Source organism: Chiloscyllium plagiosum, unplaced genomic scaffold (genome assembly GCF_037043375.1).
Source record: "Chiloscyllium plagiosum isolate Xiang-an unplaced genomic scaffold, Cpla_swu_hap1 HiC_scaffold_42, whole genome shotgun sequence".
Taxonomy (NCBI): Eukaryota; Metazoa; Chordata; class Chondrichthyes; order Orectolobiformes; family Hemiscylliidae; genus Chiloscyllium; species Chiloscyllium plagiosum.
The window spans coordinates 5,068,111-5,080,682 of NW_028270180.1; the positions used below are offsets into that span (position 1 = coordinate 5,068,111).

At 40.4% G+C, this 12,572-nt stretch overlaps 1 protein-coding gene across 10 annotated transcripts in view; it reads left to right on the forward strand.

Annotated features, from left to right (window-relative positions):
• ppip5k1a (diphosphoinositol pentakisphosphate kinase 1a) overlaps positions 1-12,572 on the forward strand; it is a 171,298-nt gene that overhangs the window by 78,117 nt on the left and 80,609 nt on the right. For all 10 annotated transcript variants that reach the window (XM_043680429.2, XM_043680433.2, XM_043680435.2 and 7 more), the window contains 2 exons: positions 1,454-1,677; positions 8,757-8,884. In XM_043680429.2, coding sequence (XP_043536364.2) covers positions 1,454-1,677; positions 8,757-8,884 — 352 coding nt within the window. The remainder of the gene's footprint in view (positions 1-1,453; positions 1,678-8,756; positions 8,885-12,572) is intronic.

Consider the following 12,572-nt stretch of genomic DNA (forward strand, 5'->3'; position numbering starts at 1 on the left):
ATATAAACCATTTGCTGGTTTATATTTTTTTAAAAAATCATATTGATTGTATTATTAAAATGTTTAGAGGCTTTTCTGAGCCTGATGTGCAGGAACACGATTAACATCAGCAGAGGTGCCACCATTTAATTTTCAAATGCTCCTTTATAATTAGTCCCATTCACATTGTCTGGTTCACCTAATTCCTTCTGCCATTTATCACAGTTCTAAGCACTGCTGGAACAAAGTTAGTCTGTTTTAAATTTTGTATTCTACTGTCAATGCTTGTTCAGGTTAAGTCTGGTTCACTGTAGTAAAAAGATAGCACAATAATTTAAATCGGGAATACTTACACAGCCTGACACCTCGAATAATAACAAGTGAATAAATTTCATATGAGTCTGTCCTCACAGGATAAAGTTCCCAATCCGTTCAGTGCTGGTGCACGTGCAGTAGCTTTCTTATTTGTTAGTGTGCAACTCCTCCTCATTAGTTGGCTCATGCTACACACGAGGAGAGTTTAAAGAATGTTTGTTTGACATCTGCCTCCGTGTTCAGGAGCGTCGAGAGAGAGAGCACACCTGGAATACTGTGAACAGTTTTGTTCCTTATCTCTAAGGAAAGAGATACTGGCATTGGAGGCACTACAAAGAACGTTTGCTAGGTTGATCTCTGGTATGAAAGAACTGCTTTACAAGGAGAGGCCAAGTAGGTTGTACCTGTACTTATTAGAGTTTAGAAGAATGAGAGACAAACTTATTGAAACATGTAAGATTCTTAGGGGAATTAACAGGGTAGGTGTGGAAAGACCTTTCTGTCATATGGAGAGTCTAAGATCAGAGCAATAATCTGCGTAAAAAGCAGCTCATTTAAGACAGATAAAGAGGAATTGGTAGAATTCTTTACCACAGAAAGCTGAAATAAATATATTCAAGCCAGAGATGGACAGATTTTTAATTCATAAAAGAATTGGGAGTTATGGGACAAAAGCAAGAAAGTGGATTTGAGGCTTATTCGATCAGTCATGATCTCATTGAATGTGCAGCAGACTTGATGGGCTGAATGGCCTCCTTCTGCTCTGCCATCTTATAGTCTAAGGGAAGCAGCATGCTAATTCAGATGGGCATGAAGTTGCACAGCATTAGAACATACATGTACAAAGAGTCACTGTATCCAGGTAGAAACAGGCAGGCAATGCACATGCAATGTAATCCACAGCAGATAGTATTTCTACCAAATCAAATAATGTTTGTAATAAGTACTTTTCTGTGAAACTAAGCTTGACATCTATACTAAATGTTATTATTCTTTTTCTTTTTCCTCTCTCTCAAAAGATAATTGTTGGATTATTTTTTTCCTTGAGTGTGCAATTTCCTTCTTGCAGGAAATGACCACTACTTATAGCCTTTCTGGAATTTAGTCAGGTGAATCGAAAATAAAACTTGTTGAACACACAGGTTCTTGTTGATTACAGACCTTCAGCTGTACCACAGTGAAACTCTGGAGCTGATGCTGCAACGTTGGTCAAAGCTGGAGAGAGATTTCAGGATGAAGAGTGGTCGCTTTGACATAAGTAAAATCCCAGATATCTATGATTGTATTAAATATGATGTGCAACACAACAGCGCCTTGAAACTTGAGGACACCTTAGAGCTCTTCAAACTCTCCAAAGCCCTTGCAGACATCATTATTCCTCAGGTAAGAAATTAATAGGATCGAAGTGTGTATTGAGATATCAACGTGAGATAGAATGACTCTGTTTTCCAGAATCATCAAACCCTCTGTCTGTGTATAGTCTTAGTAGCTGCACTTGTGTTAATCTTTTTGTCTGAAATCATCTATGTTAAGTACCTCTGGTGTTTTCCTAAATTAAAAGACTGCTGAGTGCAAGAGTTGATTCCTTCTCTTCCCAGACCCATTTAGAAAGCAAACTGTGTCTTATTGCCAAAAACAAAAAGACTCAGCAAGTCAGGCAGCATCTATAGGTGAAGAAGTAGTTGATGTTTGAGGTGATCTTTTCAGCAAGGAGAAAACCGATGAAATAGGTCTTAGAGGGAGTGCTCTCGCAAACGAAAGCACACGCACACACGCATTCTGCTGGGTTAAAACAAAAATGAGACGGATTGAAGCATATAGGGAAGAAAAATTCAATCCAGAGTTTATAGTCTAAAATTTAACTTACTCTTGAGCTCAGAAAGGTTAGCTACACATTGACGTTGAGATGCTGTAATAAAATGACATGTTTTTTTAAAACATGAGCAGTGCATTTTTTAAAATGTTTGTACCAAGCTGTAGTTATACCATATATCCATTAGATGGCATCAAAAACTGCAGTAACCTAAAAGCTGTGCATTTTACTGCAGTCTCTCTCAGCATTTTAGCTCCAATCCCTTGGCTTAAGCCTCGTTTGGCAATCCTAAATAAACTTTGTAATTCAAATATGTTTTCATCAAATCAGAACATTCCATGAATCAAAGTAGCACAATGCCTGGCACATTTGAAGGTTACATTGCATATACTGTTACGCCACACACAGAAATAGAGCAAGAAGCTTGTCCTGAATGAGGTATATTTGCATATCTTTTCGACATGCGCTACACACAGAAGGCTGGCTGCTCTTTAGCTGAATGGCTTAACTCATTCAATGACAGAAAAAAGACGTCCTGAATTTATTGTACAGGATTCTAGCCATGCATGCCTGTTTTGGTCTCTGTACTATATAAAATGACAGAAGCATTGGAGAAAGTGCAAAAGAGATTTATATGGAAGATAGCTGAACTGAGAGATTGCAGCTAATGAGAATGATTGAATTGGTTAATGAAAATTAAAGACAAAGAGGTGACCTTGTCGTCCCGTTTCCCCCACCTCAGCTGAAGCAAAACGCTCAGAGACACAGCATAGTTTTACCTCCTTCATCTTTATTCCTGGCCTTGGAGGTAGAGAGAACAATCGTCCATGTGCACAGAGACATGAGTTCTCTGTCTTCTCTGGTACAGCAGTTTCTCAATGAACTATATGGTCATTTTACATGGAGGAACATCGAGATAAGGCAACATACATATTAATTGGGTGACTGTTACAATCAATGAGTATCAACAGTAAAGATCAAGCCATATCCTATTGCACAATGAATAACTGGCTTCACATAATGAATACTTTTCCCCTGGTTAAACTGACCTCACATTCTGAATGCTTCCAATATTGTTAGATGGCTCTACATAACGAATGCTTTTCCACCTTGTTAACCCATTACCTTTGCCTCCAGCACCCCATTGTTTAACTGTAAGTTCTTACCTAATCTGAATCATGCTCAGCTGAATCTCTTGTTTCACAAAATTCAGAACTTGACTCTATGCCTGCCTGCAAATACCCTATGCACATTCTCAAACTGATGGAGGTCTTTTAAGAAGATGAACGGTTGGACAGGGTGGATGTGGAGAGAAGTATTTCTGTTTCTTGGAGAATTCAAAAGGGAAGGCCATAAGTACAAAATGGTCAGTAATGAATCCAACAAAGAAACGTAGCGAAGTTTCTTTAATCAGAGGGTAATGAAAATGTAGAAGTGCTCCCATAGAAAATACTTGAGGCAAAAAGCTTAGATGATTTCAAGAGGAAGGTAGAAGAGTATATGAGATCAGAGGTTAGAAAGCTGGGCTGAAAGGCTGAGATGAGGGAATTGGGATGATAGGGAACACCAGCACAGAAGAGTTGGGCTGACTGGCCTTTTATTTTTTAAATGCAGTATGTTTGATGAAATTTCTATGGCACTTAAACAAGCCTCTCCAACATCTCAATGAGCTTTACATAGAATTAATTATTTGGAATTCCATTAACTGCTATTGTACTTAAATTGGTACAATGTTTCATGCACAGCAAGATCCTGCAAGGAGGAAGATCCTGAAAGTAGTAACAATGTAAATTAACTGGGTAAGAAGACAGGGATTTGAGGAAAGAATAACCAGGAAACATTCTGCTTTTATGTGTACCTGTGAGTCTGCATGTAGTGACATGAGTTCCTTGTCATTGTGCTAAACGATTAATAGAGGTTCCTCTTTGGGCAGTCTCACCATTGACTCCATCTCTGCACCACTGATTATGCAATGCTTTCTCAAAACATTGCCAGATTATACTGAAAACAACAAATGCTGGAGATCTCAGTAAAGACAGCATCCATGGAAAGAGAGCAAGCTAACGTTCGAGTCTAGATGACTCTTCATCAGAGCTCCACTTTAGCCTGCTCTTTTTCTCCATTGATGCTGCCAGATTCCTTGTGATCTCCAGCAATTGTTGTTTTCAGTACAGAATCCAGCATTTGCAGTAATTTGCTCCTATCACTGAGATTACATTGTCAAGCAAACCTTTTAATATATTTACTTTAGATCCCTGCAACATGTTAGATACAACATTCCTTTAATGTTGCATAACATTCCAAGACATTATCAGATAAAATTTGTCACTGAGCAATGTAATGTGCTATTAGGACCAAGCTCGGATAAAAGAATGTTAAAGTAAAGACAATCGTAGTTTAGAGAGGGAATTAATGTGGTTGGCTCTGTTAAACCCAGTTCTGAAGGATTGTACTACTATCTAACTAAACTGGCAAGTCTCTAGCGCAAAAAGAAAAATATGGTGGATGTCAAAAGTCTGAAGTAAAAACCCAAAATGCTGAAAATATTCAGCAGGTCAGCCAGCATCAAATCGGGGAGAAAAAACAGGAAACGTTCCAAGTCACTTCCCTTTCATTCAAACTCATTTAGTTGTCTGTCATGAGGCTCTATGGATTCTTTCATTGGTACAGCTGTAAAAATCAATTGGTTTATAATAATCAAGTTGAGCATCACACAGTAGTGACAGATCAGTATGTGGCTATGAACAGAACTTATTTGACTTAAAATAAAAATGTCATCTGTTTTGGCATATTCCACTATTTCAAATAAGTGGAGCTTGTGTGTGTTTGGGCCCACCTTGCTGTCTGATCATAAATCACTGTCCTAACATCTCCCCAATGTGACATTTCTCACTACAAACAATGCTTTAGTATGCAAGCACTGTCTACACGTACAGTCTTTTCTGCTTGAGCTCCATTCTGGCCCTCACAATAGCTTCACATCTCTTTGATGTTTTGTTTCAAACTGTTTATTTTCCTCAGTGTTCTATAACATCTAACAATTAAGATGCAAACACCATTTCCACAATGCTACAAAATCCATGATTTTCACCAGAGGTAAAAACAAGCCCTGACTATATTTGTCCCTACTTATATGTATCATAATTTGGAGATGCCGGTGTTGGACTGGGGTGTACAAAGTTAAAAATCACACAACACCAGGTTATAGTCTAACAGGTTTAATTGGAAAGCTACTGTGCTTCCAATTAAACCTGTTGGACTATAACCTGGTGTTGTGTGATTTTTAACTATGTATCATATGCATTGATGGACTAATCTCATTTTTTTTCTGTCTCTCTTTGTCTTTCACGCCCACTTTAATTGTTTCTTTCTCTTCTCTCTCCTTTCTGTCTGTCTCTTCCCCTGCTTTTTTCTTTCTCTCTCCTATTCCCTTTTTTCTTTATTACTTCTGTCTCTCTCTCTCTCTCTCTCTCTCTTCCTTTATCCGCTCTTGCTGTCTCACCGGCTCTCTATAACTCTGTATCTGTTAGTCTCTCTCTTTCCCTTTTACTATCTGGATATCGCTACCTCGGTAACAATATCTTGCTATCTGTGTTTTTTTCCAAGAACATGAATATATTTGTAGAGTGAGAGAAGTGATAGTGCCTGTCGCAGCTGGCCTCCCTTTAACTAAATTTATTTCTAGTGCAGTGATCGCAAAAGAAGACTAATTGAAACAATATGTAATTTTTAGACTGAATCCTAGCTGACAGAAAATGTTTGTGCTACCCTGTATTGGGAGAATGTGTGTTGGCTTCCTGATCCCAGGTGGTGATATTGCAGGGAAAGTTGCAACGGCTCTGCATTTTTCAGGTTTTTGAGACAGCCATGTACCTAAGAAAGAGTGAGAACTGCAGATGCTTGAAATCAGAATCGATAATGTGGTGCTGGAAAAGCACAGCAGGTCAGGCAGCATCGGAGGAGGAGGAGAATCAACATTTCAGGCATAAGCCCTTTATCGGAAATGATTCCCATCGATTCTCCTGCCTCTCCGATGCTGCCTGACCTGCTGTGCTTTTCCAGCACCACACCATCGAGCCATACGGTATGGAGTTATATTTGTGCTTCATTCAAATTAGGCAATCTCACTCACTCTCCTCATCCCTTCAACCTGCCCCATTCCCAAAATAATAAATTAATTAATTGACAGTGAATTTAAAACCTAATTTGTGCAGATAAAAATTCCTAGGAAAGATGATTGAGTTAATGTGATTTTGCAGTCTATTGTTCCCATTGTTCTGGGAATAAAATTCCTTCTCTTTCCTGCTTGTCCCCATGCCATTCAGCATTCTCAGCGCTGAAGCTTGGGAAGTGATTTTGAAATCTGTTTGAGTGAGCTGACGAGCAAGTTTTAATAATCAAATCAGATGTTATATGTCTCACTCTTTAAAATTGAAATCCTGGCCAATATCAGTGAGTCGTGGTGGAAAAATGCATGCTGAATACGATAACAAAGTCAGGAAAACTGAAGATTTGAAGGCAAAGGAAAGAGTAGAAAGATTTTTTTCCTGTTAACCTGGAGTGAGAAGCAAATTCCATCAGTGGGCGCATGCTTCTATTCTTGCTGCATTTCCGCACACTGGACTTTTTTTATTCTTGAAATAAATTACTGGCATTTGTGTTGTGCAAATATGAGTTGATATTGTTATCCCAAGCTTGGGTATTGTCCAAGTCTTGCTGCATTGGGAAATGGACTCTTACATTATCTGAGGAGTCGCTAATGGTATTGAATAGTATGCAATGACTTTATGTTGGAGGGGAAGGTCATTGATGAAATATCTGAAGGTTGTTGGATCTAAGACACTACCATGAAGAAATCCTGCTGAGGTATCCTCAAGCTGAGATGACTGGCCTCCAACAGACCCAACCATTATCCTTTCTGGCAGGTATGACTTCAACCAAAGCGTTTACCCCTTGATTCTAATTTTGCTCCTTGATACCACATCCAGTTAAATGTGGTCTTGATGTCAAGGGCTGTCACTCTCACCTCACTTCTATAGTTTCTTGTCCATGTTTGAACCAGGCTGGAATGAGGGTCAGGAACTGAGAGGCTCTGTCAGAATCCAAACTGAGCATCAGTGAGCAGGTTACTGTTAAGCAAACACCAAATGATGGCACTGTTGATGACACCTTCCATCACTTCACTGCTGATCGAGAGTAGATTGATGGGGGTGTATTTGTCAAGGTTGGATTTGTCCTTTTTTTTTGTGTGGAAGACATACCTGGTAGATGACAGTATTGTAACTGTATGGGAACAGCTTGGCAGGGGAGTGGCAAGTTCTGAAGCTTGCTCTCAGTGCCAATATTTTATGCGTTTCCCATCACAGAGGTTCGCGATAGCAGTTCATTGTTCTCGCTGCAATTTATGGAAATAATTGGAAAGGATGGATTAAGAATCTGGGTGAAGATCCTTCGTCACCAAAATCATTTTTGAAGTATTCACTCTCCTTCCTATTTTGTAAGCTGATTTACCTGCCATGTTATTTGTCTCCACATTTTTAAAAAACTTTCCATAATGATGGCACTGATTCAGCTTTGTTTAACCAAACGCTATATGTTTCCCTCTCTGCTGGGTCATCATGACATCCCAGGCGAGACGCAGGAGTACAGACAGAGGAAAGGAAAACTGGGAATCTGTGTGATATTATGGAGGAGAGAGAGATGGTAGCAATGGTTTTGCCAAAACCAGCCCACCATTCATATAGCCTAGCCACTCCACTTCTTCCTTTCGGGTCCTCCATAAACCATACCTCTCTGAACCAAGCTTTTCGCGATCTGTCATCAAAACTCCTTGTATGGCTGTGTCATTTTTTTTCTGGTTATACGCCTGTGTTATGTTTGAGCTATTCTGCTGCATTTAAATGTAGTTGGTTGTTGTTGATATGGGATTGATTTGTTGTGGACCTGTGCTATAGCAAGATGAAGATAGTTATGGAGAAACAAACAATAATTCTGAAATAAAATTAGATGAGTTAAAGAGTTACTTGAACAGTGCACAGTCCATCATATCTGTGTCAGCTCTTTGCCAGAGTAATCCTATACTATCCCACTGTCCTTTGCACCCATTGTTACCTTGTAGCTCTGTTATCTGAACTTCTTTGGGAAGGAGTAGTGCTTCGTGCCTCAAGTGTCCCATGTTCGAACATCCCTGAGTAATATCTTTTTTGCAAAGCTCCTCCCTGCATCCCTTTTTACATCTTTGGCTCTCTTTGTTACTTTCTGTATGGTCAGAAAAAGTCGATATTCTATTAATTGCTTCATTAAACTTTTTATTATTGCTTTTTAAAAACTCCTATTAAGTCTTGGCCTTCTCTGTTTTAATGAATAGTCTCAGTCTTAGGAAACTCTGAGGAGAAATTTACATCATGGCATTTTCATGGTAAATCTACACTGTATGCATTGTGTAGCTTTAATGTTCTTCCTGTGATGGAATACTCTTAACCATGGCTGAACCAGTTCCTTGGACCTATTTACCATGACTCCTTTATTCTTGTACCGTTGATACTTCATGCGTAGACACTTATGTACTGGGAAAATGAAGTCTGATTGACTGTCTAATTTAATTGGGCTGATGTTCTGCAACCACTCAAGTCTGTTATGTTTTGTGCAGGAATATGGCATAAACAAAGAGGAGAAGCTGGACATTGCCTATGCATATTGCCTTCCATTGATCAAAAAAATGCAACTTGATCTACAACGGACACATGAAGATGAATCTGTCAACAAACTGCATCCACTGTAAGATGGTGGTTGGGAATATGAGCCTTTGCTCTTCCAGAGTGTGCATGTATACTTGATGATAATGTTCCAAATCCATCTGCAGTTGGCTTGCGTTTAGAGTCATAGAGGTGTACAGCACTGAAACAGGCCCTTCGGTCGAACTCGTCCATACCAACCCAGATATCCCAACTTAATCTAGTCCCACTTGCCAGCATCCGGCCCATATCCCTCCAAACCCTTCCTGTTCATATACCCATTAAGATGCCTTTTTAAATGTTGCCTCCTTTACTACCTCTGGCAGCTCATTCCGTGCACGCACCACCCTCTACTTGAAAACATTGCCCTTTCGGTCTCTCCTATATCTTTCCCCTCTTACCCTAAACCTATGCCCTCGAATTCTGGATTCCTCCACCTCAGGGAAAAGACCTTGTCTGTTTACCCTATCACCACAACCACCTGATGAAGGAGCTAGTGCTCCAAAAGCTAGTGCTTCCAAATAAACCTGTTGGACCATAACCTGGTATTGTGAGCTTTTTAAGTTTGTTCACCCCAGTCCAACACCAGCATCTCCAAATCATGACTACCGTACCCATGCCCTTCATGATTTTATAAACCTCTATAAAGTCGCCCCTCAGCCTCCGACGCTCCAGGGAAAACAGCCCCAGCCTATTCAACCTCTCCCTGTAGCTCAAATTCTCCAACCCTGGCAACATCCTTGTAAATCTTTTCTGAACCCTTTCAAGTTTCACAACCGCTTTCTGATAGGAAGGAGACCAGAATTGCACGCAATATTCCAACAGTGGCCTAACCAATGTCCTGTACAGCCACAACATGACCTCCCAGCTCCTATAATCAATACTCTGACCAATAAAGGAAAGCATAACCAAAACCACCTTCACTATCCTATCTACCAGCAATTCTACTTTCAAGGAGCTATGAGCCTGCACTCCAAGGTCTCTTTGTTCAGCAACACTCCCTAGGACCTTACCATTAAGTGTATAAGTCCTGCTAAGACTTGCTTTCCCAAAATGCAGCACCTCGCATTTATCTAAATTAAAATGCATCTGCCATTTCTCAGCCCATTGGCCCATCTGATCAAGGCCCCATTGTAATCTGAAGTAACCTTCTTCACTGTCCACTACACCTCCAATTTTGGTGTCATCTGCAAACTTATTAACTATACCTCCTATGTTCATATCCAAATCATTTATATAAATGATGAAAAGTAGTGAATCCAGCACCGATCCTTGCGGCACTCCACTGGTCACAGGCCTCCAGTCTGAAAAACAACCCTCCACCACCACCCTCTGTCTTCTATCTTTGAGTCAGTTCTGTATCCAAATGGCTAGTTCTCCCTTTATTCCATGAGATCTAACATCAATCTTCTTTGTTACTTCTTCAAAAAGCTCAAACAATTTCATGAGACATGATTTCCCACGCACAAAACCATGTTGACTATCCCGAATCAGTCCTTGCCTTTCCAAATACATGTACATCCTGTCCCTCAGGATTCCCTCCAACAAATTGCTCACCACCAAGGTCAGGCTCACCGGTCTATAGTTCCCTGGCTTGTCTTTACCGCCTTTCTTAAACCGTGGCACCACGTTTGCCAACCTCCAGTCTTCCGGCAGCTCACCTGTGACTATCGATGATGCAAATATCTCCGCAAGATTCCCAGCAATCACTTCTCTAGCTTCCCACAGAGTTCTTGGGTACACCTGATCAGGTCCTGGGGATGTATCCACCTTTAACCGTTTCAAGACATCCAGCACTTCCTCCTCTGTAATCTGGACATTTTGCAAGATGTCACCATCTATTTGCCTACAGTCTATATCTTCCATATACTTTTCTACACTTAAATACTGATGCAAAATATTCATTTAGTTTCTCCCCTATTTTCTGTGGCTCCACACAAAGGCCACCTTGCTGATCTTTGAGGGGCCCTATTCTCTCCTTAATTACCCTTTTGTCCTTAATATATTTGTAAAAACCCTTTGGATTCTCTTTAATTCTGTTTGCCAAAGCTATCTCATATCCCCGTTTTGCCCTCCTGATTTCCCTCTTAAGTATACTCCTACTTTCTTTATACTCTTCTAAGGATTCACTCGATCTATCCTGTCTATACCTGACATATGCTTCCTTCTTTTTCTTAATCAAACCCTCAATGTCTCTTGTCATCGAATATTCCCTACACCTACCAGCCTTTCCTTTCACCCTAACTGGAATATACTGTCTCTGAACTCTAGTTATCTCATTTCTGAAGGCTTCCCACTTTCCAGCCATACCTTTACCTGCGAACATTTTCTGGGGTAGCAGGGGAGAAAACCTATAAATCCAGCAGAAAAGAAACTAACTGGTGACAACAGAATCTGGGTGAACTGCAGTAGAAATTTTTTTCCAAATGAGTTATGATCTGGAATGTCCTGTCTGAACGGCATTAGAAACAAATTTCAATAGCAACGGTAATTGGAGTAGTACTCTAAAAGAAAAAAAATTACAGAGCTATGAGGAAAGAGCAAGGAAGCATGTCCGATTTCAAAGAGCTGGCACAGGCTTGAATGGCCAATCAACTTGAAGATCTTTAATTTCATCTTTGTTGATTAAAACACAAAACAAGAAAACAAAGCAAGAAATGGGGACAATTCTGGAACAACTGTACAGGAAAGGGAAAGTGACTGATTTGGACCCGATTGTTTCCAGTGGCAATAATGGGTGAAAGTGTTACGTTTTTCTCTTTGTTCATGTGATGCTGGTGTCACCACCTAGACCATCACGTACTGCCCATCCCTTATTACTGTGGCGAAGGTGGCAGAGAGTTGCTTTTTGAACTGCTGTAGTCCTCTGCATGTAGGAGCATCCACTATGTTGTCAGGGAAGATGTTACAGGCTCTTGATTCTGTGCTAATGATGGAATGGCGATATCATTCCAGTTGTGCAACTTGGAGGAGAATGTGCAGGTGGTGATGTTCCTGTACATCTGCTATCTTTGTCCTTTTACATGGTAGTGGTTGCAGGTTTCGAAGGTGTATCATTGTGAGCCGCTGCCACTGCACATTAATAAAGGGATTGAATGTTGAAGATGGTGGACACAGTGGCCCTTTGTCTTGGTTGGTGTCAGCTTTTTTAGTGTTGTTGTGCTGCACCTTTTCAGGCAAGTGTAGAGTATTCCACCACAATGCTGACTAGTACCTTGGAGATGGTGGAGGGGCTTTGGGGAGACAGGAGATGTGTTATTCACTACAGAATTCCTGTCGTCTAACCTGCCCTTTTAGCTACTGTATTTGTGTGACTAGCCCAGTTCAGGTTCAGGACAATGGTAAGCCCCAGGATGTTGATTGTCAAGGAGTGATTTAATGGCTTTAATTAAATCCATTAATTAGATTCTTTCTTGTTGGAGATGGTCATTGACTAGTGAATGTTACTTGCCACTTATTAATCTAAGCCTGGATGTTGACCATGTTTTGCACATTTGGACATGAGGTACTTCAATACCTGACAAGTTGCAGATTCTGCTAAGAGTTGTATAATCATCAGCAAACACCGCTCCCCCCGCCCCGGTCTTTATGATGGAGAGAAGGTCATTGGTAAAGCAACTGAAGGTTAATGGGCCTAGGACTCTACCCTAAGGGTCTCCGACAGAGATGTTCTGGAGTTCAGGTGGTTATTCTCCAACAAGCGCAACTATCTTCCTTTGTGACAGGTCTAT